Source organism: Mus caroli, unplaced genomic scaffold, assembly GCF_978045245.1.
Source record: "Mus caroli unplaced genomic scaffold, Mus_caroli_1 scaffold_16, whole genome shotgun sequence".
NCBI lineage: Eukaryota > Metazoa > Chordata > Mammalia > Rodentia > Muridae > Mus > Mus caroli.
The window spans coordinates 1,820,187-1,848,171 of record NW_028227271.1 but is presented as its reverse complement, the minus strand read 5'-3'; the positions used below and the strand labels follow the sequence as shown (position 1 = coordinate 1,848,171).

The window sequence follows — 27,985 nt, the reverse complement described above, 5'->3', positions numbered from 1 at the left end:
CGGCCGGCCTGCGTTACGCTTTCTCGCTGATTGGTCACTAGGGATATTTGAAAGGAGGTGCTGGCGCGGAAAGCGAAGCGTGCCCACCCGGTGCTTGGTGGAGCTCGGGCTGGAGGACGCTGCTAGGCCGGTGAGGAACAGCGGCTTCGAGGGAAGTAAGGCGCGGAGGGTCTGGTGAGCGCGCGCTCAAGCCGCGGTAAGTGACATTCCCACTGCTGACCTGGGGAGAAACGGGGCGTTTCTGCGGAGGCTTGGCGGCCCCCGAAAGGGTGTGGTCGGCGCCCAGGACCCTGTGGAGACCCCTGCGGTGGCCTGGTGGGACCCTGAGGACAAGGGGCGTCCTGGAGGAAGTAACAGTGGACTTGTCAGTTTGTAACGGGAGCCCAGTTTATATCGGCTTCTCCCCCTATAGGATTTCTGGTGGGATTCTTGAATCCTCCTACAACCTTCAATCCCTTCTTTCCTCCAGTTATTTCCATTACAACCCTTCGCAGGCTTCTACAAACCATTTCGTTGTATCTAGACTTTGCCATGAGGAACTTCAAAGGAGTCAACTTCGCCACTCTGCTTTGCAGCAAGGAGGAGACCCAGCAGCTGCTGCCTGACTTGAAGGTGGGACCTTTTCTGGCTCAGGACACACCTAGTTTCTGAGATTATCTGTGTTTTTTTCCTTTTCCTTTTTTTTTTTTTTTTAAAGGCTTGCACCACCACGCCGGCTTCCTTTTCCTTTTTATTTATTGTTTTTATTTTTACTTAAAAAATTATTTTTCCGCCGGGCAATGGTGGCATGCGTCTTTAATAACAGCACTTGGGAGGCACAGGCAGGTGAATTTCTGAGTTCGAAGCCAGCCTGGTCTACAGAGTGAGTTCCAGGACAGCCAGGGCTGCACAGAGAAACCCTGTCTTCGAAAAAAAAAATTTTTTTTTCCCCTAGGGCTACTGATGTGATCATCTTCTAAGGGCATTCTGGTTTATGTTCCCCATTTGGGAGAGTTATACATTGGTTTTTGTTTATGTTTTTTTTTTTTTTTTTTTTTTTTGGTTTTTCGAGACAGGGTTTCTCTGTATAGCCCTGGCTGTCCTGGAACTCACTTTGTAGACCAGGCTGGCCTCGAACTCAGAAATCCACCTGCCTCTGCCTCCCGAGTGCTGGGACTAAAGGCGTGCGCCACCACGCCCGGCTTTTGTTTATGTTTTGTCATTCTCCTTACAGTAAATTTTACATTCTAATTTTTAATTAAAAAAATTTTTTTTTTCCATACTGGGGATTGAACTCAGGATCTCATGCATTCAGGAAAATATTTCACCACGGAGCTATATCTCTATATCTGTTTTCACTTTTAAAAATAACATACCATTTATGTCTTCATATATTATATACAAGCATGTATAATATATAGTATGTAATATGTAAGCTATATATTATCTAAATATTATATATATGTTTAAAGATTTCTGAGACAGGGTCTCTCTACATAGCCACTGGCTGTCCTGTAAGTCACTATGTAGATGAGGCTGGCCTCGAACTCAGAAATCCACCTGCCTCTGCTTCCCAAGTGCTGGGATTAAAGGCCTGAGCCAACTGCCCGGCCTGTTTTCACTTTTTTATTTTGAGACAGTGCTCACTAAATGGCCCCATTCACTCAAGCCCAGGAAGCTCTTGAACTTTTCTTGTGTTTTTTTGCCTTCACACAGGCCTTTGTCACCAGGCTGGCTTGTGTTTTTCCATAACTTGGAGAGAGATACATGAGAACCTGTGCGGCCCTGTTTCTGCTTTTTTTTTTTTTCCCCTACGTCTCTTTTCTGCTCACAGGGCTTGATTCTTTCTCCTAGGAGTTCCTGTCCAGATCCCGGACTGATTTCCCCAGCAGCCGAACGGATGCCGAGAGAAGACAAGTCTGCGATACCATCCTGAGGGCTTGCACACAGCAGTTGACTGCCAAGCTCGATTGCCCTGGTCACCTGAGGAGTATTCTGGACCTGGCAGAGCTGGCCTGTGATGGCTACTTGTTGTCTACCCCACAGCGCCCTCCCCTCTATCTGGAACGCATTCTCTTCATCCTACTTCGCAATGGTTCCACTCAGGGAAGCCCAGACACTGTGCTGCGCCTTGCCCAGCCTCTCCATGCCTGCTTGGTTCAGAACTCTGGAGAGGCTGCCCCTCAGGACTATGAGGCCGTGACCCGGGGCAGCTTCTCTCTGTTTTGGAAGGGAGCAGAGGCGCTGTCCGAGCGGCGAGCTGCGTTCTCAACTCGGCTGAATGCCTTGAGCTTCTTGGTGCTCTTGGAGGATGGCAGTGTCCCCTGTGAGGTCCCTCACTTTGCTTCTCCAACAGCCTGTCGAGTAGTCGCCGCTTATCAGCTGTACGATGCTACAGGACAAGGTCTAGATGAAGCTGATGCCGACTTCCTGTATGAAGTGCTTTCTAGGCACCTGATCAGAGTCTTAGTAGGTGAGGGTGGTAGCTCTCCCGGCCCTCTCTCGCCTCAGAGGGCCCTCTGCCTCTTGGAAATCACCCTGGAACACTGCCGTCGGCTCTGCTGGAACCACCACCACCGCCAGGCTGCCAGAGCAGTGGAGAAGGCTCGTAATCATCTAGAGAAGACCAGTGTAGCTCCCAGCCTCCAGTTATGCCAGATGGGGGTTGAGCTGCTGGAAGCTGTAGAAGAAAGACCAGGGGCAGTGGCCCAGCTCCTGAGGAAGGCAGCAGCCGTTCTTATCAACAGTATCGAGGCGCCGTCGCCCCCGCTCCGGGCATTGTACGACAGCTGCCAGTTCTTCCTTTCAGGCCTGGAGAGAGGCATCAGGAGGCACTGTGGACTTGATGCCATATTGAGTCTCTCTGCTTTTCTTGGGGGATACAGCTCCCTTGTCCAGCACCTGAGAGAAGTGAGTTAAGAACCTACAGTAGGGTGGGGAGTGGCTCTGTAAATAACTGGAAGTTCTGGAGCCTTGGAAAGCTGTTCTCTAGGCTGTGCCCGGCTTGAGGGACTCTAGGCGGTACTCAGCACAAAGTTCACCCTCTCCAGGTTTCAGACCAGACGCCCCTTCCTTCATCTCTCCTTCAGGTCTCTGAAGCGTCTTCCAAGCAGCAGCAGTGCTTGCTTCAGATGCACTTCCAGGGTTTCCACCTCTTCACCGGGATTGTGTATGACTTTGCCCAAGGCTGTCAGGTACCACTTGAGAGTCGGGAAATCCAGACATTCTGAGGTTGCTTCTTAGAAGACCTTTGGGTAACTGGGCAGTGGTAGGGGTGCATGCCTTTAATCCCAGCACTTGGGATGCAGAGGCAGGCAGATCTTTGTGTTCAAGGCCAGCCTCTGTAGAGTGAGTTCCAGGACAGAGAAACCCTGTCTGGAAAACAAACATGCAAACAAAAAGCTTTGGTTTTGGGCGTGGGGTGAAGTGGAAGTCCGAGTGGACCTTGCATGACTCTTTTGACCCTTTAACCTTCTTGTTTCTTCAGGTAACTGAGCTTGCCCAGCTAGTGGACGGTTGCAGATCTGCTGCTGTCTGGATGTTGGAGGCCTTAGAGGGCCTGTCGGGCGGAGAGCTGGCTGACTACCTGGGCATGACTGGTTAGTGCCTTGGGGCTCAGCTGCACTGCTCTAGGGGACGGCTATCACTTGTCATGCTGGCTAGGAGGACATGTGTACTTTTCTGACAGATGAGTGTCAAAGGTTTAAAGAGACAGGAAAAGACTTGTGTGGAAGGATCTGATTAATGCAGGAGAGATGGGGTGAGGCTTAGGACAGAGACTTCTTTTTTTCTTATTATATTTTGCATTTGATTTGGTAATTGTTTTATAAAAATATCTGTGCATAGTATGCAACATTACAGACTTTATTTTATTTATTTATTTATTTATTTATTTATTTATTTATTTATTTATTTATTTTGAGACAGGGTTTCTCTGTATAGCTCTGGCTGTCCTGGAACTCACTTTGTAGACCAGGCTGACCTCGAACTCAGAAATCCGCCTGCCTCTGCCTCCTGAGTGCTGGGATTAAAGGCGTGTGCCACCACGTCCAGCCAGACTTTATTTTTCTTAGGTTTTTTTTTTTTTTTTTTTTTTAGCCAAAGTCGTCACACTATGTAGCACAAATTGGGCTCAAACACATAGCAGTCCTCTTGCCTCAGCTTCCCAAGTCTGGGATCACAAATTATGTTTTACCTTTTTTTTTTTTTTTTTTTTTTTTCTAAATTTTTTAATACTGGTTCTTTTTATATAACTGGCTGTCCTAGAACTCGCAATAGACCAAGACCTTGAGCCCAGATGTACACCACCACACCTGACTACAACTGTCTATTTTGAGGAATTGGCTTAGCTGGAGGATGTAGCCCAGTGGCTAGAGGACTTGCCTAGTTTGTGTAGCATCTGGAATTTTGTTGTTGTTGTTGTTGTTAGTTTATTTTTCTTAAGATTTATTTATTTATTATATGTAAGTGCACTGTAGCTATCTTCAGACACCCCAGAAGAGGGGTGGTTGTAAGCCACCATGTGGTTGTTGGGATTTGGTCTCCCTTTGGAAGAATAGTGCTCCTAGCCACTAAGCCATCTCTCCAGCCCTGCATCTGGAGTTTATTTAGCCTTAGAACTGCCTCTTCCCCTCCACCTCCACAAATTACTCACTAAAATTTATTCACTCAAGAAAACTGCCAGGCATTGTTAGATATATTCCTGTCCCACTGTAACCGCATCCCAGTTTGGGGGAAACATAACTGAATAAATGAATTACTAACACATTCACATAAAAGGTGAGAGGGCTGGAGAGGCGGGCTCAACAGTTAAGAGCACTTGTTCTTGCAGAGGACCTGGGTTCAATTCCCAGCACCCACATGGCAGCTCACAACTACCAGTCAATTCAGTTCCAGTCCAGGGGACTCTCCTCACTCTTCTGACCTGTGGGTACCTGCACACACGTGTACACATACATGCAGGCAAGACATTCACACACATTAACATTGAGTCAAAATCTCAACAATGATAATAACTGAGCCTGGTGACCCACCTCTGTTCCTGGCTCCAGGGAGCCTGAGGGAGGAGTGCCAGGCCTTCAATGTCAGCCTTGGCCACAGAGTGAGACCCCACTTCAGAAATCAAAAGTGGGGACTTAGGAGATGTCTCGGCCAGTGAAGGCATTCACTGCTGAGGCTGGTGACCTGAGTTTGATCCCTGGCATCCACAGGGTAGAAAGTGAACCAATTCCTTCAGGCTGTCTTCTGACTCACACATGGACTGTGATGTGACATGTGGGCACACAAAATGAATACAATATTAAGAAAAGTAATGAAAAAAAAAAAAAAAAGGAAGGCAAGGAGTAGAATAGAATCAGAAAGGGAGGCCCTAGGGGTGGACCCATGTGGTGGCTTAGAGCTGTCTGTAACTCCAGTTCACACACACATGAAAAAGTAAATAAACCAGCCTGGCATCATGGTGCAAGCCTTTAATCCCAGCGCTTTGGAAGATGAGGCAGGTGGATAGATCTCTTGAGTTCAAGGCTAGCCTGGTCTACAGAGTTCCAGGATAGCCAGTCCTACACAGAAAAACCTTGTTTTGAAAAACAAACAGCTGGGTGTGGTTACACACCTTTAATCCGGGCACTTTGGAAAGGGAGGTGAGGGTGGGAGGGCGGGGAAGGTGGGGGGGTCTGCTGAGTTTGAGGCCAGTCTGGTCTACAGAGTGAATTCCAGAGAGCCAGGCCTTTTTGTTTGTTTGTTTTTTGGTTTTTCAAGACAGGGTTTCTCTGTATAGCCCTGGCTGTCCTGGAACTCACTTTGTAGGCCAGGCTGGCCTCAAACTCAGAAATCTGCCTGCCTCTGCCTCCTGAGTGCTGGAATTAAAGGCGTGCGCCACCACGCCTGGCAAGCCAGGCCTTCTTATACAGAGAAACCTTGTCTCAAAAAATAATAAAAAGTTTACTTTTTTTTTAATACTTAATTTTATTTTAGGTGCATTGGTGCTCTGTCTGCATGTATGTCTGTGTAAGGGTGTGAGATCTTGGACTTACAGACAGACAGGTGTGAGCTGCCAAGAAAACAGACAGAAAACCGCGACTCTGACATCAGTTGTCCTTTCTCTCCCTACAGCCTCTTACACCAGCAACTTGACCTACAGCTTCTTTAGTCAGAAGCTCTATGAGGAGGCCTGCACCATCTCAGAGCCAGTCTGTCAGCACTTGGGCTCGGCCACGTCGGGTGCTTGTCCTGAAGTGCCTCCTGAGAAGGTAGGGGGGAGCGAGAGGTGTGGAAAGGGAGGTTATGTGGTGGGGGGGGTTGTGGAAGGGTCAGCCTGCAGCCTGAGACAGTGGGGCTGGCACCATGCCTAGGGGAGTGTTTCCTGAGCAACCTTGCCTAGGCTGTTGATTTCTCCTTCCTTTTTTTTTTTTTTAAGATTTATGTATCTGAAAAAACAAAACAAAACAAAACAAAAAACAAAAAAAAGCCGGGCGTGGTGGCGCACGCCTTTAATCCCAGCACTCGGGAGGCAGAGGCAGGCGGATTTCTGAGTTCGAGGCCAGCCTGGTCTACAAAGTGAGTTCCAGGACAGCCAGGGCTACACAGAGAAACCCTGTCTCGAAAAACCAAAAAAAGCTGGTGAGATGGCTCAGTGGGTAAGAGCACCCGACTGCTCTGCCGAAGGTCCGGAGTTCAAATCCCAGCAACCACATGGTGGCTCACAACCATCCGTAACAAGACCTGGCGCCCTCTTCTGGAGTGTCTGAAGACAGCTACAGTGTACTTACATATAATAAATAAATCTTTAAAAAAAAAAAAAAAAAAAAAGACTCTTTTAAAAAAAAAAAATTAAAAAAAAAAAGCCGGGCGTGGTGGCGCACGCCTTTAATCCCAGCACTCGGGAGGCAGAGGCAGGCGGATTTCTGAGTTCGAGGCCAGCCTGGTCTACAAAGTGAGTGCCAGGACAGCCAGGGCTACACAGAGAAACCCTGTCTCGAAAAACCAAAAAAAAAAAAAAAAAAAAAAAAAAAGATTTATGTATCTGAGTACACCGTTGCTCTCTTCAGACACACCAGAAGAGGGCATCGGATCCCATTACAGATGGTTATGAGCCACCATGTGGTTGCTAGTATTTGAACTCAGGACCTCTGGAAGAGCAGTCAGTGCTCTTAACTGCTGAGACATCTCTCTAGCTCCTTTCCTTTCCTTTCCTTTTTGTTTTTTTGTTTGTTTGTTTTTGATACAGGGTCTTATTCTTTTTTCTTTTCCTTCTTTTATTTTTGGTGTTCTCCTAAGCAAGTTCTAATCCTAGCTTCACATTAGAATCATCTGAGTGAACTTCAGGGACATTCTAGTGTAATGCTTGCTTCACGTTAATTACGTCAGATCCTTGCCCTAGATCTCAGGCATCTACGTGTTCTTAAAATTCTCTACCCACCCCCCACTCCACCCCCACCCCCGGGCCATTCTTTGCACAGCCAGAGTAAAAGGCAGTGCCTTCAGAATGGGTTGGAATGATGGGTTGGCTGCATTGGCAAGTGACATGGGTTGTACAGGGCCTTGGACTGAATCTCAAGTAATGGTCGAGGAGCTGAGGGATAAAGATGGAGCCATGGCCTCGGGTAGGTGTCACTGTGGCAAACAGTGAAGGGCACTAGCCTGGGGAGTGGGGTTCCTGTGGCAGCCTGGGCAGAACCAGCTGTAGTAGAAAGCAGTGGTTGGTACAGGGCCCTCATCTTGAGTATGACTGGCTAGGAAGGATGAAGAAAGAAGAAGAGAGGCTCTGCATTTCGGTCATAACCAGACAGTCTCATTTGCCAAGAAAGAATCACAGGAGGCGGGCTGGAGAGATGGCTCAGTGGTTAAGAAGAGCACTGACTGCTCTTCCGAAGGTCCTGAGTTCAATTCCCAGCAACCACATGGTGGCTCACAACCATCTGTAATGAGATCTGACACCCTCTTCTGGTGTGTCTGAAGACAGCTACAGTGTACTTACATATAATAAATAAATTAAAAAAAAAAAAAAAAAGAATCACAGGAGGTGGAACAGGTCCTTCAGCTTGTGGATGTTGACCTTGGAGGAACTCCAGAATTGGAGGGTACCAGAAGCCTAGTTCTCAGGGAGTATTGAGAGGCAGGAGGGCCACGTGCTATCTCTCCTCCATTTGTTCACTGACTGCTTGCTCGCTGTGCTGTGCACATCAGTGGCTCCATGTCCCAGCTTTCTCCTGTCTCTGATCAGCTACATAGGTGCTTCAGGCTACATGTGGAGAGTTTGAAGAAACTGGGTAAACAGGCCCAGGGCTGCAAGATGGTGACCTTATGGCTGGCAGCTCTGAAACCCTACAGTCTGGAACACATGGTCGAGCCAGTCTCTTTCTGGGTTCGAGTCAAAATGGATGCATCCAGGGCAGGAGACAAGGAGCTACAACTACAGTGAGTTGGAGGGGTGGAGGACCATCATTTCTGCCCATGACACTTAACCTGACACAGTCTTTGTAGTCCTGGCCTTGCTGTATAGACCAGGCTGGCCTTGAGATCCTTCTGCCTCTGCCTTCCTAGTGCTGGAATTAAAGGCATGTGCTGCTAGGCCCGACCTCCTCAGTCCTTATTTTGAGAGTGATTTCTTCATCAGTTATGCATTGAGTACCTGTGTCTGGGTATAGGGCACATCGTGGTCATAAGCAGTGTTCTTGTTTTGTTTGGTTTTTGTTCTACTTGGAGAAATACCACCAAGTGCATTGTATGTATTTTTCATGAAGACAGAACATCCATGACCTGCTAACGGGGTTAAACTTTAGGTGGTGGTCATTTAGGCAAGTCTTTTTTTTTTTTTTTGAGAAGTGATGTATGTAAGGCCTGAAGATGTGGAGAAACCCATCATTAAACGCCTTAAAGAACTAATCACAGAATACAAAGGTGCTGGGGTGGAAACAAACTCGGGAATGGAAACTGGTTTGAGAACCTGCCAGTAGAAGGGTTAGAAGCCAGGCTACACAAGGTTTATAGGCCGTGGTAAAGGTTTGGATGTGATTCCTCACAGAGCTCCCTACATTAGAGGAGCCACATGACCTGATTACACAATTAGATGCACAGCGAATGCCAAACTAAGGTGGGCCGAGGCTCCCTAGTAAGATGCAGACTGTCTTCAAGGTCTTCACCCTGGTGCTGATCTGCCCTCCAGGACTCTGCGAGACAGCCTAAGCTGCTGGGACCCAGAGACACAGTCTCTGCTTCTCAGGGAGGAGCTGCGGGCCTACAAGGCAGTACGGGCTGACACTGGGCAGGAGCGCTTCAACGTCATCTGTGATCTGCTTGAACTGAGCCCTGAAGAGACAGCAGCTGGAGCCTGGGCACGAGCTACCTACCTGGTGGAACTGGCCCAAGTGCTGTGCTACCACAACTTTACCCAGCAGACCAACTGGTGAGGAGGGAGGACTGAGGAGGCCTCTGACTGCTTGTCCCAGTGTTACTGATACGGGGATTAGTCCCACTCTGTTGCCGAGTGCTCCCTTCATTGTAAGCACATTTCTTTAAAAACACGGACTGTGCGCAGCAGCTGACTATGATTGGCCTCGTGTTCTGCAGAGGCATGGATTTGCCAGCTGCAGACAGTTTCTGCAATTGTATGCCTTTCAGAATTTTGGGAACTTTTCACAGGCTGTTTAAATGCTAGGGCCCCGAGAGGTGGGGCTGGTGCTTGTTGGTCATTTGGGGGGTTGTGGCAGTTTGTTAGTAGTGGTGCTCAAAGAAGAAACCAGAAGAAATCAGGTTCAGAAATATCTTAGTCTCTCTTTCTCTTCCTCCTTCCCTCCCTCCCCTCTATCCTTTCTCTCCTATGTAGTGACAGGGGAGAAACCAGGATCATAAAGGTGGGGAAAAAAGAACCCACAAAGTAGCAAAGGCCAGCTACACCCCACTTAAGTGTATCTTTCTACAGCTCTGCCTTGGATGCTGTCCAGGAAGCCCTGCAGCTTCTGGAATCCGTGAGTCCTGAGGCCCAGGAGCAGGATCGACTTCTGGATGATAAAGCACAGGCCTTGTTATGGCTTTACATCTGTACCTTAGAGGCCAAGATGCAGGAAGTATGTGGAAGTGAGTCCAGCCGGGCTGCTCCCACCAAGCTGGTACCAGTCCTGGGTTTTGTTTCAATCTCTCTTCTTTCCCAACCAGGGTATTGAGCGGGATCGGAGAGCCCAGGCCCCTAGTAACTTGGAGGAATTTGAAGTCAATGATCTGAACTATGAAGATAAACTGCAGGAAGATCGTTTTCTGTATAGTAGCATTGCCTTCAATCTGGCTGCTGATGCAGGTGAGGGCAGTTAGCCGCGTGTGTGGCACAGGCATCTTGGAGGCTTCCTGAGCGCATACATAACAAATGCCACCAGTGTGCCACAGGCTGGGCTTGTGCTGGGGATGTGGGGCAGTGAGGAAGAAGGCAGGCACAAAGGCACGGCATGGTATGGAGATGGCCAGGTGGAGAAAGTGGTCACCTTCTTCTGATTTACAGCTCAGTCCAAATGCCTGGACCAGGCCCTGACTCTGTGGAAAGAAGTGCTCACCAAGGGGCGAGCCCCAGCTGTGCGGTGTCTCCAGCAGACTGCAGCCTCCCTGCAAATCCTAGCAGCCATCTATCAGTTGGTGGCAAAGGTAATGGGATGGCTGGATAAGATGGTTCTGCCACAGGGTTAAACTAGAACCCAAGCACCCTCACCTTTGACCTGTGTACATGCAGAGAAGCCGAGTGGCCTGAGTATGGACTCTGCTGGGTGTGGTGCTGTACGCTTGCAATGCTAGCACTTGGGAGGCTGAGGAAGGGGAATTATGAGTTGCAGGCCAGCTTGCATTATATGGTGATATCCTCTTTTTAAGATGGGGGTGGGAAGCAAATCTGTAACTCAGTGGTTGAGTACTTGGCCAGTAATGCAAAGTCCTGGATTCAGTCCCCAGTGTCACAAAGAGGTGGGGAGCAGTTTTATCTAATGGCATTGATAACATTAACACAGTGATGCATGGAAGATGTTTTGTGTAAATGGAAAACTCCAATGTTAACCTTAAGAATGACTAGATGTGCCGGGCGTGGTGGCGCACGCCTTTAATCCCAGCACTCGGGAGGCAGAGGCAGGCGGATTTCTGAGTTTGAGGCCAGCCTGGTCTACAGAGTGAGTTCCAGGACAGCCAGGGCTACACAGAGAAACCCTGTCTCGAAAAACCAAAAGGGAAAAAAAAAGAATGACTAGATGTTCCAGGCTATACTGGTCCATTTCTTTAATCCCTGGCTGTTCTAGAACTTGCTATGTAGACCAGACTGGCCTGGAACTCACCTGCCTCTGCCTCCCCAATACTGGGATTACTAGTCAGTCTGGGGACAGCTGTGGGGGTCAGTTCTTTATTCCCCTGTGGTTCCAGGGATCTAACTTAGGTTATGAAGCTAAGTGACAGGTGCCTTTTTCTGCTGAGCTGTCTTGCCAGTCTGCCAACTTTGTATTTTTATGTATAACTTTAAGGGGCTGCAAAGACTCCCTCATGCTCTTCTTACCCATACAATATTCAGAACAATATTCAGAATGCAAGGTGGATTTGGTGGCTGCACGTGCGATCCCAGCTGCCTGGGCAGGCCAGGACAGTGTAGGTTTGACTTTAAGCCTTAATCATAATGGCACTCTTTCCAAAATTCAGAGAGGGCTGTGGAGGTAGCTCAGTATAGTAGAGCACCTGCTGAGCATGTTCAGGGTTTGGGTTAAACCCCAGTTACCATAAAAGGTTAAAACACAGTTTATTTAGATACGGTTTGAAAAGTCCAGCATAAGGAGGCTGAAACACTAGCTCAGACTTAGATTTGAGTCTTGGGTGGACCACATGAGCACTTACAAGAACTTAGATAAGTTATGGGACCTCTGTGAATGAGTCTTAGTTTCCTGCTCCATGCAATTGAGATTAGGATCACTATGAGAATTCATATGCGGGCGCATGGGAACTGTCGGCAAGGTGCTGGCTTCCAGTGCATACCCATTTTCCAGTGGTGAGTAGCATCGAGGTCTTTAGTTTGTGTGGTCCTGGGGATCAAATCCAGGACTTCTGTACACTCTAGGCAAACAGTAGTCTAGTAACTGAACTGCTTTCCCTATTTAGGACCGGGTCTTGCTATGTGTCTCTGGCTTGCCTGGAACTTCAGTGTAGATCCAGCTGACCTTAAACTCAGATCTACCTGCCTGCCTCCTGAAAGCTGACATTAAAGGTGTTACCACCTTTAATTACAAAATTGTTATTTTGTAATTAATATTTTTTTAAGATAGGGTCTGGCTATGTAGTCCAGACTGGCCTCAAACTTACGGCTATGGTCCTACCTTTGCTTCCTCAGTATTGGGATGCATGCCACTGTGGCTGTTTTTGAAACAGAAGGGCCTGTGGTCTTGCATTTAAGCAGTAGAGGCAGGTTCGAGGCCATTTTTTCTGTTTTTTTATTTATTTATTTTATTTATACTGTTGTTTTCTTTTTTTAAAAAAATGTTTATCTTGAAATTATTTTTACAAATTAAAAAAATAAAAAAGAAAACCCTCGGAGGAAGAGGGAAGGGAAGAAGAGCACAGTGCCCAGGCGGCAGCTGTCCCCTTGATCTTGTCACACCGTCATTTGCTCACTAGTTCCCAGGGGAGAAAGGACGCAGCCACCCACAGTGTTACAGGGACATGGATCCATTTCACAGAGAAGCCAGTGAATCCCATGGTCTCAAATCCTAATGCTGGTGCCATGGCGATCCCTGGAATTCTTTCCTGTCGGGTTTGGTGCATCTTTTAACCAACTGTATCAAGTCCTTTACAGACTGCGTTATGTGATCTGTCTGTGGGATGGTGGCTTGAGAGGGTCTGGGTTTTTTTTTTTTTTTTTTTTTTTCAAGACAGGTTTTCTCTGTGTAGCCTTGCATGTCCTGGAGCTCCCTCTGTAGACCAAGGTAGCTGTAACCTCATGGAGATCCTCCTGCTTCTGCCTCCCAAGTGCTAGGACTAAAGGCCTGTACACCCCACCCCCAACTCAGCGCCAGTTCCAACTACATAGCAAGTTCCGGTGAGGCCAGTTTGGGTCACATGACACCCTGTCCCCAAGGCCAAAAGTGTGTCAGGTTGAGGGTGGTCGATAGAGTTCTGGGAATGTATGAACACCCCGAGGTCCCAGGTTTCAGAAGCCTGGGGGCTGGGGGACATTCAGGCTCTCACAGGAATAGAGTCAACATGTTGCTCTTGGCTGACCAGCCCTTGCAGGCTCTGGAGACCCTCCTGCTCCTGCAGATTGTATCTAAGAGACTGCAGGACCACGCAAAGGCAACCAGCTCTTCCTGCCAGCTTACCCAGCTACTCTTGAACCTTGGCTGTCCCAGCTATGCGCAGGTGAGTGCTGGTTTGTTGAGTCCGAGGCCTCAGGGCCAGTAGCTTTAAAGGCCCCTTTCCTTGAGAAGATCTGGCTGTAGTGCAGGAGGAATTCTGGAGGCGGCCCTGGGAACTGGAGCTTCTTTCCTGGCCATTGAGTTCTGCAGCTCAAACCTCTTTTCCCACCTGTCCCTCTTGACTTAGTTGATGCCCTATTACCTGTGTGCCGCTTGTCACACTGTTGGCTCTCAGTGTCTCCCCCACCCCTTTTCTTTCTTGGCATCGGTAGTGGTTGAACCCAGGGCTTCAGGCACACTGACTGGATAAGAGCTTTGCCACTATGCTCAAGCCCAGGCCTTCTTTCTTTTTTTTTTGGTTTTTCGAGACAGGGTTTGTCTGTATAGCCCTGGCTGTCCTGGAACTCACTTTGTAGACCAGGCTGGCCTTGAACTCAGAAATCCGCCTGCCTCTGCTTTCCAAGTGCTGGGATTAAAGGCGTGCGCCACCACGCCCGGCCCCCAGTCCTTCTCTTGTATTTCATCGCAGTCAGCACAGATCTGATCGCTTCCTTCCCTCCTAAAAGACTCCACGGCTTCTCTGACAACCTGAAACTACTCTGACTTTATAAAACATTTTTAATAAAAAATTATTCTTTTCGTGAATGTACTCACTTTACACGCCAACATCATATATTTATTTACATGTGTGTGCCTACTTGTCCATATGTGTACCACATGTATGCAGGACCCGTGGAGGTCAGAAAGGTACTGGATCCTTTGGAACTGGAATTGTAGGCAGTTATTAACTACCCAGTGTGAGTGCCAGGAAACTGACCTTAACTATTGAGCCATCTCCCTAGCCTCGTCACCATCTTTTGGTTCAGTCTTTTTCCTGCCACTTCCTTCTGTGAACCTAAGCCAGAGTGTACCCCTTATACTCTTCATTTCCTGTATGTGCCCCCTGTCTGTAGTTGTTTTAATCCCTCATCCCAGAGTGTACCTCTCCGTCTCTGGGGTTTGTTTTTGTTTGTTTTCTTTTTTTTTTTTTTTTTTAAAGATTTATTTATTTGTCATATGTAAGTACACTGTAGCTGTCTTCAGATACTCCAGAAGAGGGCGCCAGATCTCATTACGGATGGTTGTGAGCCACCATGTGGTTGCTGGGATTTGAACTCTGGACCTTCGGAAGAGCAATCGGGTGCTCTTACCCACTGAGTCATCTCACCAGCCCTTTGTTTGTTTTCGAGACAGCGTTTCTCTGTATGAGTACTGGCTGTCCTGGAACTCACTCTGTAGACCAGGCTGGCCTCACACTCAGCCTCTGCCTCCCAAGTGCTGGGATCAAAGGCATGCCCCATCACTGCCTAGGTTTTCATCTCATTCCTAAAGGCAGAGATGTGCACCAGAGATCTTTATGTGCCTCTCCTCTGACTGTTGCCTCTCCCAGGTGGCTGAGGGTGTTTCTCTATTGTCCTTTGTTTGTTTTTGTTTTCTGGTGTGGTAGTGAGCTGAAAGTATTTTAAGCATCAAATGAATAGCTTTTGCAGATTATAATATTTGAGATGATACAGTATTCAGTGCCTTGCTTGCAAATGCTTCACTCCGTTTTAATTTGAAGAGTCTTAACTAGCATGTGGTGGTGTCATCTGTCTGCTTCTAGTTGTATCTGGAAGAGGCAGAGTCAAGCCTGAGGAGCCTGGACCAGACAAGTGACATGTGCCAGCTGCTGTCCCTGACCTGTGCTCTGCTCGGAAGCCAGCTCTGCTGGGCTTGCCAGAAGGTGATTCCCATGATTGAGCCCAGAGCGGGCCCAAGGCTTGCCCGATTCGAAACCTATGGTCACAACCCCTTTTGGGGCTTGAAGGACCCTCTCTTTCACAGGGCTATCCTGACTATTGAAAAACACAGATATTTACAATTCATAACAGTAGCAGTTATGAAGTAGCAACAAAAACAATTTTTGGCTGGGGGTCACCACAACATGAGGAACTGTATTGAAGGGTCTCACCCTTAGGAAGGGTGGCCGTGCCCAGCTTGTGTTTATCTGGATCCTGGTGATTGAAACCAAAAGGCTGCTTTCAAGCTTGGTGTTTGCATGGCGATCTATCCCCTCTTCCCGACCCCTTTTGTTCTGTTGTTTTGTTGTTCTGTGGTGCTGTGGACTAGCAGGTCTCCTGCAAGTTGCTCAGCTGCCTTGCCACTGAACTACTCTCTCTCCTCTCACTTGAACTTTCCAAGGCTCTCCACCTCAGGACGTTTTTTGGGATCTTCATGATATTTATCTATGCTCTGAGATTTTCCCACATCTAGGCAGAATGTTCAGGACCATGAATAGCAGTAGAAATTTCCTCACCTAGTAGTAGAGATATTAATTTCTTTCTTTGCCAGTTTCTGCATTGGCAGAATACATAAAAGGGGGTTAGAAGCTGGGGGGGGAGGGCACAGGCTGATGTGGTAGCCATTTCTGTAATTCTGAGACTGAGGCTGGAGGAACTTGACTTTGAAGTCAGCCTGGGATGACTATCTCAAAAAGAGGAAACAGTGGTTTGGGTGAGAGGAGGCAGTGGTCTAGGAAAATCCAATAGGTTCCAAAAGATCTCAGTTTTGCTCCAAATCAGCTGTGAGCCTTGATCATCTCTTCTGATCAAGCTCTAGTTTTTTATACATTTCTTTCTTTTTTATTATTTATTTACTTTATGTATATGTATGTATGAGTGCACTGTAAATGTGCTGATGGTTACGGTTGCTGGGGATTTGAATTCAGGCTCTCTGTTCTCTCTGGTTGACCCTGCTCACTCCGGCTTAAAGATGTATTATATCTAAGTACACTGTAGCTGTCTTCAGACATACCAGAAGAGGGCGTCAGATCTCATTACTGATGGTTGGGAGCCACCATGTGGTTGCTGGGATTTGAACTCAGGACCTCTGGAAGAGCAGTCAGTGCTCTTTAACTGTTGAGCCATCTCTCCAGCCCCAAATTCTAGGGTTTTTTTAGGGGTTGTTGTTTTTCCGTTCTTTTTGTTTGTTTGGGTTTTTGTTTTGTTTTGTTTTTCAAGACAGGGTTTCTCTGTATAGCCCTGGTTGTCCTGAAACTCACTTTGTAGACCAGGCTGTCCTTGAACTCAGAAATCTGCCTGCCTCTGCCTCCCGAGTGCTTGGATTAGAGGTGTGCACCTCCATGCCTGGCTTGTTTTTCATTCTTGAAGGCAGAGATTTGCACCCCAGACCTCTAGGGTCATCTATAGCTTATGTGACTTCTTTCTTTCTTCCCAGGTAACTGAAGGCGTTTCTTTGTTGCTTTCTGTCCTTCGGGATCCTGCCCTCCAGAAGTCATCTAAGGCTTGGTACTTGCTACGTGTCCAGGCCCTGCAAGTTCTGGCTTTTTACCTCAGTCTCTCGCCCAACCTCCTCTCAAGTGCCCTGCGTGAGCAGCTCTGGGATCAAGGTGAGAGAAAGGGGCTGCTGGCTTTCTTGGGTGCTGGTCATGATTTCCCGTGCCGGTTTTTCTTTGCAGCTATCTGCCCGTGCTGTCGAGCTTGTCAAGCCGCCTACCTAGAACCCGCCTGTACCTGTGGCAGCAAACGGTTTCACCTCAGCTGCTCCCTGTAATCCCTTGGCCAGCAGCTGCTTGGAATGTTAGACTAAAAGGGATCGCAGAGGGAAAGAGCTCTGTGGTCAATTAGTTCTGTCTACCCACGGTGCAGAAGGAAGAGAGTGCCTTGTGTTTGCTATCTTAGTTGAAGGTCTAGGCTTGCTGTTGTAATCGTCTCTGCCCACCTCTCCCACACCAGGCTGGCAGACTCCGGAGACGGCGCTGATCGATGCTCACAAGCTCCTCAGAAGCATCATCATCCTGCTCATGGGAAGTGATGTGCTCTCTATTCAGAAAGCAGCCACCGAGTCGCCCTTTCTGGACTATGGTGAGTCAGGAGGAGAGCAGGTCCCTGTGGGGTTGCACACACTAGGTGCGATGGCTGTTGTGTCTCCAGTGAATCTGACTGTGGCTCCACATTGACGTCTTGTCTTTCATTCACCACAGGTGAGAATCTGGTGCAAAAATGGCAGGTCCTCACAGAGGTGCTGACCTGCTCGGAGAGGCTGGTCGGCCGCCTGGGCCGCCTGGGGAACGTGAGTGAGGCCAAGGCCTTTTGCTTGGAGGCCTTAAAACTTACTACCAAGCTGCAGATACCTCGACAGTGAGTACGAGGATGCCAGTGCTGGCTCCTGCCATGTGCTTTTGAGTGTGGATTCCCCAGTGATTATAAAAACTCCATGTTATATTTAGAGAGATTGGTGGGAGAAGGCTAAGCAGGAAATGCTGAGATAATCAAGGTTAGAAGCTCATATGCCTGGTAAATCTGTAAAGGACAACTAGTATACTCTCTGCCTTTGCTTAAGCGTTTGTCCTCATGGCGCTTGGTAAGGAGTGCGGTTGGGATTGCCTGAAGTGTGATTTGGGATGAGACTGTTAGAGCAACACTTCTCAAACTGTGGGTCCAGACCCCAATGTGGGCTTGAACGACCCTTTTCATAGGGGTAGCATACCAGATATCCTGCATGTTAGATATCTAAATTATGATTCATAGCAGTAGCAAAACTACAGTTATGAAGTAGCAATGAAAATAACTTTATGGTTGGGGTCACCACAACATGAGGCTCTGTGTTAAAGGGTTGCAGCATTAGGAAGGTTGGGAACTGTTGCTATAGAATGTTTCTACCAGAGAGGCTGTAAGTCAGTTTATGGACTCCAAGAAAGATGTGGTGGCCTGGGCCTGGGAAAGGGTAAGGAGAGACTTCGAGGTAAACGGTAGTCCACTGACTGGTTCTCATCCCCTCCTCACAAGGTGTGCCCTGTTCCTTGTACTGAAGGGTGAGCTGGAGCTGGCCCGGGGTGACATTGACCTCTGTCAATCAGACTTGCAGCAGGTTCTCTTCTTGCTCGAGTCTCCCACAGGTAAGCTACCAAGTTCTCTCCCAAACTTGGTGGGGAGAGTTCATATTACAGCATGTTACAATATATGTACAATATATGTTTGAATGCATTCTAGTCAGACAGGTTTCTGGTTCTACACAATACTGACTTCAGCCCGACCATTACTGTCTGTGTCATCGTCCTCCTCCCCCACCCCCCCAAGCCCCCAGTGCCCCACCCCCTGCAGAGCAAATCTGCACAGGCTGACTTTTCATGCTGCTACTATGATGACTTTGGCCTCTTTCTTTCTTTTGAAACAAGGTCTTTCTGAGTAGTCCTGGCTGGCCTGAACTCACTAGTTAAACCAGCTAGTGAGCTTTAAACCATGAGCTTTAAACTCATGGAGATAACCACATCTGTCTCTGTCTCCCCAGTGTGGTGGCACATGTCTTCTATTCCATGATTCTGGAGGCAGATCTCTATGAGTTCCAGGCCAGCCAAAGCCTTGTAAGGAGACCCTGACTCAAAAAACAACCAAACAAATTAACTATTTTAGGGCTGACAAGATGGCTCAGCACCATTAAGCCTGACATCTTGAGCCATGTAGTGGGATGAAGAAAGCTCTTTAAAAGCTATTCTCTTAACTCCTACATGTATGTGTGGCACGATCGTGTCCACACACACTAATTTTTTTAAAAAAGGATTATTTGTGGGCTGGAGATTAAAGGTATTATGTGCCACCGATGCCCAGCTTGTCCATATTCTTACCTGTGTCACCTTGTGTGTACCTTCTCTAACCCAGGTAGGAACACAGCTTTGAGGTATAGGAGTGGGGTGTGGACTGGACTGTTGATCCCTTGTTGAGTGGGAAGAAAACACTAGGGTTTTGTTATTTTTTTTTCTTTTTTTTTATGTTACATAGGTACTCTGAATAATTTGTAAGTAAATAGTGCATACAGTTGTGGGGTTGAGCCCTGAGGTAGGTAGAGCTCTTGAGACCATTTCTCAGTGTTGTAACTTGTGATCTGTCCTCTCCCTAGAGTTTGGTGTGGTGACCCAGAATCCAGACTCAGTGAAGAAGGTGCACACGCAGAAAGGGAAGCATAAGGCTCAAGGCCCCTGTTTCCCACCCCTGTCAGAGGAGGAGCCCTTCCTGAAAGGTCCTGCCCTTGAGCTGGTGGACACTGTGCTCAACGAACCTGGTCCCATCCAGTCCTCTGTAAACTCTTCCCCAGTCCTGAAAACCAAGCCGCCACCCAACCCTGGCTTCCTGTCTCACTTGCCCAGCTGTGACTGCTTGCTGTGTGCCAGCCCTGCCCTCTCAGCAGTCTGTCTGCGCTGGGTGCTGGTCACTGCCGGAGTGAGGCTGGCCACCGGTCACAAAGCTCAGGGTCTGGATCTGCTGCAAGCTGTGCTGATGCGTTGCCCTGCAGCCACCAAGCGCTTCACACAGAGTCTCCAAGCTTCTATGAATCATAGAACAACCCCCTCTTGTGTTCCCAGCCTCTTTGATGAGATCATGGCTCAAGTGTACACACACTTGGCATTGGAGTTCCTGAATCAGACATCTGAAAAGAGCCTGGAGAAGGTCCTGGCGTTGGGGCTGAAGTTTGTGGCAACACGGATACAGAGCTTGGAGATCTGGAGAGCCCACCTGCTCTTGGTTCAGGCCCTTGCAAAGCTGGCCCACTTCAGCTGCTGTACTTCCGAACTCTTTGCAAGCTCCTGGGGCTGGCAGCCACCATTAATAAAAAGTCTGCCAGTCTTAGAGCCTGCTAAGATTCGGAGACAAAAATGCTCTGGACGGGGGCGCCGGCGGATAGCCTCTGTTCCCCCACCCCTCCATAACAGCTCTCAGAAAGGTCTGGAAGAGGAAGGGCCACCTTGTACCCCTAAGCCTCCAGGCCGGGCTAGGCAAGCTGGCCCTCGTGTCCCTTTCACCATATTTGAAGAAGTCCACCCCACCAAGAGCAAGCTCCAGGTTCCCTTGGCTCCCAGGGTCCACAGGCGGGCCCAGACTCGCCTCAAGGTAAGGATTGTGACATGAGGATGGCTTTGTACAGAGCATGGGCCTTGTCGATGAGCTCCCAGCCAAGAGGAGGGTCATCTGTCTGCAGCACACCGCACCCTGCTCCCTCTCAGTTGTGGGTCTGTCCCTCTGTTGTCCTTCCTCTCCATCTTCTGTTGTTGAACTGAGACTTAACCATGGGCTTTTGAGTGGCAAGTGCTGTGGGAAGTCAGTTCTGACCTCATCAGAGGCCTGCCAGTGCCTCCATAGTGCCACCTGCTGTTTGAACCTGTTGTTGAGAGTCTCATGGCCTTTGTTTCTCCCTTTCCTTCTGTCACAGGTGATCTTCAGTGATGACAGTGACCTGGAAGACCTTGCCTCAGCTGAAACACAACTTGTAGAGGAACCTAAGAGGCGAGGGACTGCTTCCCGTACCCGGGGCCAAACTAGGAAGGGACCTAGCTTAAAGGCAGATGCAGTGGCTGCTATAGATAGTACCCCTGGACATTCCAGTGTCAGTGGGAGGACTCGGAGGGCCAGGAAGGTGGCTTCAAGAAATTGTGAAGAAGAGAGTTCCAAAGCACCCCTCTGTGTCTGGGCCAGCCTGGGACCCGAGATCATGAGAAGTATCCCTGAAGAGGAGCCAGTGGATAACCATCTGGAAAAAAGCTTCGAGATTCTCAGGGGTTCTGATGGGGAAGACTCGACCTCAGGTAGGACTTCAAGGGCCAGAAGCAGAAGGCACGTGTTCTGAAGTCTTTGTTGGGTGCCCCTGGGACCAAAACTTAAGAAATAACAGTACCAGTGCTCAGAAGGAAAACCCTTTGCTACCTCTGGGGAGGAAGCATGAAAAGCAGTGGTGTCTCCCCAGGTGAGAAGGCGGCAGCTGCAGACACTGGTCTACCTGTAGGAGAGTGTGAGGTCTTGAGACGGGACTCCAGCAAGGCAGAGAGACCTGTCTTGTACTCAGACACGGAGGCCAATAGTGACCCTAGTCCTTGGCTCCCACCCTTCTCAGTTCCTGCACCCGTTGGTGAGTATGCGGACTACTGAGCTTAGATTACCCAGAGGGCTGAGCCAGCTCTCTTATTTTTCTATCCTTTTTCAGGAGGCACACTTTTTTTTTTAAAGATTTATTTACTTATTATATGTAAGTACACTGTGGCTGTCTTCAGACGCACCAGAAGAGGGCGCCAGATCTCATTACGGATGGTTGTGAGCCACCATGTGGTTGCTGGGATTTGAACTCAGGACCTCTGGAAGAGCAGTCAGTGCTCTTACCCGCTGAGCCATCTCTCCAGCCCCTTTCCTCTAATTTTTGAGGCATGGTGTCACTGTGGCCCCAGCTGGCCCAGAATTTGGGAATATTGATCCTCAGTTTCTAAAAGTACTGGGATTGCAGGCTAAGCCATCCCTGTATCTCCCAAACTGTCTAGATCCAGCAGTCTCTGAGCCCACTTGGAGTCTGCATTTTATGTAAGAGACTTAGTCTGCCTGCACTTGGGTCTTTGGGGAGGACAGGGCACAGTGAAGCAGTGAGGAGATGTCCTGGCTCAGTCCCTTGGACGCAGCAGCTGCTCTTCATGGAAGGTGGGGCTGGGACTCCCTGGAAGTTCCTAGTAATTAAGAAGCAGGATGCGCCGGGTGTGGTAGCTCACGCCGTTAATCCCAGCACTCGAGGCAGAGGCTGGCGAATTTCTGAGTTCCAGGCCAGCCTGGTCTACAGAGTGAGTTCCAGAACAGCCAGGGCTACACAGAGAAACCCTGTCTCGAAAAACCATTAAAAAAAAAAAAAAAAAAGAAGCAAGATGCCCATCTTAGCAATAATCTGACTTCTTTCTAGATCTTTCTACCCTGGATTCCATCTCTGACTCATTGAGCATTGCTTTCCGTGGTGTTAGTCACTGCCCTCCAAGTGGGCTCTATGCCCACCTCTGCCGCTTCTTGGCCCTGTGTCTGGGCCACCGGGATCCCTATGCCACTGCGTTCCTTGTTGCTGAGTCTGTCTCCATCACTTGCCGTCACCAGCTGCTCACCCACTTGCACCGACAGCTCAGGTGAGGGCTTGCCGCCTGCTGGGTAAAATGGGTAAACTGCCTGGAAGGAGCCAGACTCATTCTTGTGTTGTCTATAGCAAGGCCCAGAAGCAGCAAGAATCACCTGAACTGGCAGAGCATCTGCAGAGGCTGGACCTGAAGGAGAGGCCCGGAGGTGTCCCACTGGCCCGTATCCAGAGCCTCTTTTCCTTCAAGGATTTGGGATCTGGCTGCTTCCCCCAGGCAGAGAAGGAGAGTTTCCAGGAGCGCCTGGCTCTGATCCCTAGTGGTATAGTATCTGCTTTTGCCTGTATCCTGTCTTGTATACATTTAGTTGAAGGGCTGAGTAGATGAGCTTAAGATATTGCTTAGTTTACCTGGCCTTGTGCCCTTTGTCATCTTTTCCTTTTTTCTGAGACCGGATCTTTGTGTGTAGGCCACCTTCTGGATGCTGAGATTTTTAGGCGTGAACCACTACCTCTCTCGTTAGTCACGCCTTTTTATATATTAGCATTTGTTTCTCAGTTCAGAATTGTTCTTTCTTCAGTGTGTGTGGAAATGTCTGGACTCTCGTGGTGTGGAAAGGGGTGGTGTGAGCATTTTACTCTGAGTGGAGGCCTTTGTTCATTGCTGAGAGGGGCCCCCAGAAGTACCAGCTGCCTGTCAGTTGGGAGCTGCAGCAGAAAGAGCTTAGCTGTTGCTCCATTGTCCAGGGAAGACACTGCAGAAGACAAGGCTGCAGGTACCTCCTGACAGTTTACATGACTCTGGGTGTGTCTTCTCTGTCTGGCAGGGGTGACTGTCTGTGTGTTGGCTCTGGCCACCCTCCAGCCTGGAACCTTGAGCAACACTCTCTTACTGACCCGCCTGGAAAAGGACAACCCCCCAATTACTGTGAAGATCCCCACTGCCCAAAATAAGGTAGGGTTCCTGTACCAAGGACTAGTGTTCCAGATTCTGTGGTAAGGGATGGGAGGTGAGGATCCCAGGGGAGACAAACTCACAACATCTTCTCCTCCCAAAGCTCCCTCTAAGCGCAGTGCTGAAAGAGTTTGATGCCATCCAGAAGGACCAGAAAGAAAACAGCAGCTGTACTGAGAAGCGAGTATGGTGGACGGGCCGGCTGGCACTGGACCAAAGGATGGAGGTGTGTGCTCCTGGGGTGAGAGGCTGAGTCCTGCCACAGAAAGGCTCAGAGGGTAGGGGGCAGTACCTCCTGAGCAGAGGTCGGTCCGGGTCAGTGTTGAGCTACTTCGCATCCATTCTTTGTTAGATACAGTTATGATCTGGGCATGGTTGCTTACACCAGTAATACCGGTACTCTTGAGGCTGGGGCAAGAGGATTATCTCAGGTTCAAAGACAGCCTGGGCTATCGTGAGTTCCAGGCCACAAAGTAAGACCTTGTCTCATAAATACAAAGTAAATAAAACAAGTTATATCATATGAGGGGGACTTTTAAAGAAGAGCTCCAGACTTAAAAGGAGGTATGGCACTGGAATGCTTAAAGATACTCTGATGTGTGGTAGCCCTCTTCTTCAATCCCCACACTCGGCAGGCAGAGGCAGGACAGTGGGACTTGGGGACATCATTAGCTACATAGCAAGTTTGAGGCCAGCCTGGGTTCGTTTCCTCCCTCCCTTCTCCCCTCCCTCCATCCGTCCCTCCCTCCATCTGTCCCTCCCTCTCCCTCCTTCCTCTATGATGACAAGGCAGGAATATAGCTTAGTTGGAAGAGTATTAGCTTAGAATGTAGGAACCCCTGTGTTTAGTTTGATTCCCAGAACAGCAAAAAATCCTGTGTGCTTATACCAGCTAGTAATCTTAGCACTTAGGAAATGGCAGCAGGAGGACCAGAAGTTCAAAGTCTTGGTTTTGGTTTCGTTTGTTTTGAGACAGGGTTTCTTTGTGTATTACTTGCTGTCCTGAACTCACTCTGTATACCAGGCTGGCCTTGAACTCAGAGATCTGCCTGCCTCTGCCTCTCCTAGGGTTAAAGGCAAGTGCCACCATGCCCACCCAGCTTCAAAATGACTTTTGGGTACATAGGGAATTTAAAGCTAGCCTGGGAAATATAAAATTGTATTTCAACAAATAAATACTGACGAGCCAGGCGTGGTGGCGCACGCCTTTAATCCTAGCACTCGGAAGGCAGAGGCAGGCGGATTTCTGAGTTCGAGGCCAGCCTGGTCTACAGAGTGAGTTCCGGGACAGCCAGGGCTATACAGAGAAACCCTGTCCCAAAAAACCCAAAAAAATAAAAAAATAAAAAATAAATAAAATAAATACTGAAGATGTGAGTGCAGTGAGACAAGCCTGCAGTCCCAACCCTGGGAGCTGAGAAAGGAGGATTGCTGCCAGGTTCAGGTCAGCCTGAGGTCCTCTCTCAAAAGAAAAGACTAGGTGTGGTGCACCTTTAGTCCTAGGAGACCGTAGTTCGAGGCTAGCCTGGTATATTTAGTGAATTCTAAAATACCCAGAGCTACATAGGGAGGACCCTATCTCAACAAAAGAAAAGAAACAAAACAAAAAACAGCCTGAAGGATGTAGACCCGTTGTCCACTGTTCTTATTTGTCAACAACATAGTGACATCTCCAACCTTTGAGTGTCTCAGGAAAGGAAAAGATGTTATAGACATCTAAGAGTAATAGAATTCCCTGATTTGTAAAACATTTTCTGTCTAACTGAGAGCTCGGTCCCTGCCCTAGGCACTCATCACCGCCCTGGAGGAACAGGTGCTGGGCTGCTGGAGGGGCCTTCTGCTGCCATGCAGTGCTGACCCCGGCCTTGCCCAGGAGGCCTCCCAACTACAGGAGTTGCTGCGGGAATGTGGCTGCGAATATCCTGACACCACTCTCCTGAAGGTGAGTTCAGGAAATGAAGGGGAAAATACTTCTTTCCCACCAGCCATAGTGGTGGAGTATGGCACCCGCACCCTCTAACTACTGTTCTCCTGTAGGTCATCCTTAGTGGGGCCAGAATCCTCACCAGCCAGGATGTTCAGGCCTTGGCATGTGGGCTGTGCCCAGCCCAGCCCGACCGAGCCCAAGTGCTCCTGAGCGAGGCAGTAGGACGGGTTCAGAGCCAGGAGGCCCCTCGAAGTCAACATCTTGTATTGGTGTTAGACAAGGTAAAGAGCTGGGGCACGAACGGTGTCCCAAGAGTAATGAGCATGGGGTCTCCTCTAGGTCCCTTCAGACATTTGGGTTTGTGTGGCGTTGACGGTGACCATGGAGTGCTTTTTTCCAGGATCTGCAAAAGCTGCCGTGGGAAAGCACTCCCATCCTCCGAGCACGGCCGGTCACCAGGCTGCCCTCCTTCCGCTTCCTGCTCAGCTACACAGTCACTAAAGAGGTGGGCAACAGGACACGGGCCTGAGTGACTGGCTGTTGGGTAAAGCCTAAGGAAAGAAGGCTAGCACCATGGGAGACAGGAGGGGAGGAACAATGGGTCGGTTATGGAAAGGGCTTAGAGTATGATGGGGCTGGGCTTCCTGGACTAAGAACCTAATTGTCAGTGCTTGTCCCTCAGGCTGGAGCCTCATCAGTGCTGAGCCAAGGTGTTGATCCACAGAATGCCTTCTATGTACTAAACCCTCACAGTAACCTGTCAAGCACAGAGGAGAGATTTCGAGCCAGTTTTAGCAGGTCAGGTGATGAAGGGGTATAGTAGGGTGGGGAAGGGCAGAGGCTCCCTCACATAAGTAAGGGCGACTGTGAGTGCTTTTGCTCCAGAGTCAGTGGCTGCTTCTCATTGCTGTCAGCTGCTCCCTCCTTCTGCTACATCGTCGTCTGCCAGGTACTGACTTCCCAGCTTCTTCCTGCAGTGAAACTGGCTGGAAAGGAGTGATTGGGGAAGTGCCAAGCCTCGATCAGGTGCAGGCTGCCCTGACAGAGCGTGATTTATATATGTGAGTGTTTGGGGCAGGGAAGTTGGGAGGGGACCATGTATTATGGTTGATTGGGCAATTCAGAGCCTCTGGAAGCAGGTGTTGAGTGTTGTCTCACTTCTTCTGCCTTAGCTATGCAGGGCATGGAGCCGGTGCCCGCTTCCTTGACGGGCAGGCTGTCCTGCGGCTGAGCTGCCGGGCGGTGGCCTTGCTGTTCGGCTGCAGCAGTGCAGCCCTCGCCGTGCATGGGAACCTGGAGGGAGCTGGTATCGTGCTCAAGTACATCATGGCTGGCTGGTAAGACCAACAGATGAGACCTGCCCTCGGGGCACTAAACCTCTGGCCCCCATGGTCAGTGTTCCTCCTCTCTCGGGCTCCCCTGTACCTCTAAGCCAGGGGAGCTCCTCGTTGTTCAAGCCTCTACTCACTCAACACCAATAATGTTTTCCAAAGTTTCTTGTTACAGAGTCCTTACTTTGTATTTCTTCACTCTTTCTCCCAAGCCCCTTGTTTCTAGGTAATCTCTGGGATGTGACTGACCGTGACATTGACCGTTACACAGAGGCTTTGCTGCAGGGCTGGCTGGGAGCAGGCCCAGGGGCTCCCTTTCTCTACTATGCCAGCCAAGCCCGCCAGGCCCCTCGACTCAAGTACCTCATTGGTGCTGCACCTGTAGCCTACGGCCTACCTGTCTCTCTACAGACACCCTGAAGCTGTCTTGTCTATGGTAGAAGCTGTGTGACTACCTCCAAACTTGGTTTTGATTATTTAGAATTTTTAAAGTGATTTTCCCTGGTGTTTTGTATGAAATATTTTCTTTAATGTGACCTTAATAAAGATATTCCAAGCCTCAGTTTGTGAGAGTTGAAGCTACTCCCTCACTCCTGCTCTGTGATGTAAGCAGATTGGAGGTGCTCCACAGGGTTCAGAGAGCTTTGGGAAGAAAGACTAAACCACAGGACAGAGTTTGCGGCTGGGGCTTGGGTGATGAAGCTGAATAGAGGGCCATCAAAATACTGAAAGTGGCCCTGTGGTGCATGCAGAGGCCAGCCTGGTCCACTTAGCAAGTTCTAGAATAGCCAGGGCTATACAGAGAAAAACCTATGTCCAAAAACAAAATGTTCAGAGTGAGAGGCAAACAGATCCCTATGAGGTCAAGGCCAGCTGAGTCTTTACTGTTGAGTTTCAGCTAGCCAGTGCTACAAAACAATACCCTGGCAGTTAAAGTGTTCACATTGGAGAAAGGAAAGGCAGTGATAGGGCTATGCTGACGTTTTTAATCCCTCCACTGCCTTTGTCTCCTGGATGATTTTGCCCTTCCCACCAAGGCTGCTACACTTTGGCAATGGCAGCAGCAGATTCAATGGGGTTTGCTACTCACAAATGGTTTGTCGCTCCAACTAAACCGTTAAAAGTTAATGGGCAGCACACATACCCTTCCCATCCAACACACAATGGTGGGGCTAGACAGACGCTCAGCAGTTACAGTTTGAAAGAGCACTGGGTTGCTCTTTCAAAGGACCTAGGTTTGGTTTGCCTGCATATATACTGAGACATAAAAAATAAATGTAGTTCGTTGACAGTTGTTCCTTTTTGGCACTTGCACTTTATCCTTTAAAGTGCGTTAGTGGTACTGTCAAAACACAGGTTCCCTGCTGTCCTGTCGCTTGTCCCAAAAACGCGCAGTAGCTTATACCGCTTTACAATCGTGTCGTGAGACCAAGAGTTTCGAGTCCCCTGAGGGCCCAAGCCGTGTTTGCTAACTAACCGGCTAGCTTTAGTGTACTCTGAGAAAAGAAAAACTTGCGTTCTCTAATTA

The 27,985-nt window shown here is 48.9% G+C and overlaps 1 protein-coding gene across 3 annotated transcripts; it reads left to right on the top strand.

Moving 5' to 3' along the window:
- Window positions 1–81: 81 nt before the first annotated feature.
- Window positions 82–27,010, top strand: Espl1 (extra spindle pole bodies like 1, separase). Of its 3 annotated transcripts, none has more exons than XM_021183398.2 (31): window positions 82–196; window positions 524–612; window positions 1,834–2,889; window positions 3,069–3,173; window positions 3,467–3,578; window positions 6,091–6,227; window positions 8,201–8,394; window positions 9,143–9,382; window positions 9,899–10,043; window positions 10,132–10,270; window positions 10,469–10,608; window positions 13,210–13,344; window positions 14,983–15,102; window positions 16,596–16,767; window positions 17,114–17,242; window positions 17,362–17,518; window positions 18,167–18,276; window positions 19,275–20,263; window positions 20,583–20,955; window positions 21,114–21,275; window positions 22,086–22,299; window positions 22,377–22,567; window positions 23,072–23,199; window positions 23,303–23,425; window positions 24,986–25,141; window positions 25,237–25,407; window positions 25,527–25,631; window positions 25,809–25,924; window positions 26,104–26,187; window positions 26,299–26,463; window positions 26,670–27,010. In XM_021183398.2, the coding sequence occupies exons 2-31, from the start codon at window positions 532–534 to the stop codon at window positions 26,875–26,877; spliced, it is 6,357 nt and encodes a 2,118-aa protein (XP_021039057.1). In that variant the 5' UTR covers window positions 82–196; window positions 524–531; the 3' UTR covers window positions 26,878–27,010. The 3 variants fall into 3 exon arrangements, with proteins under 3 accessions (XP_021039057.1, XP_021039059.1, XP_021039058.1); XM_021183400.3 differs by having other exon boundaries at window positions 116–196; window positions 495–612; XM_021183399.3 differs by lacking the exon at window positions 82–196 and having other exon boundaries at window positions 435–612.
- The last annotated feature ends 975 nt before the right edge of the window (window positions 27,011–27,985 follow it).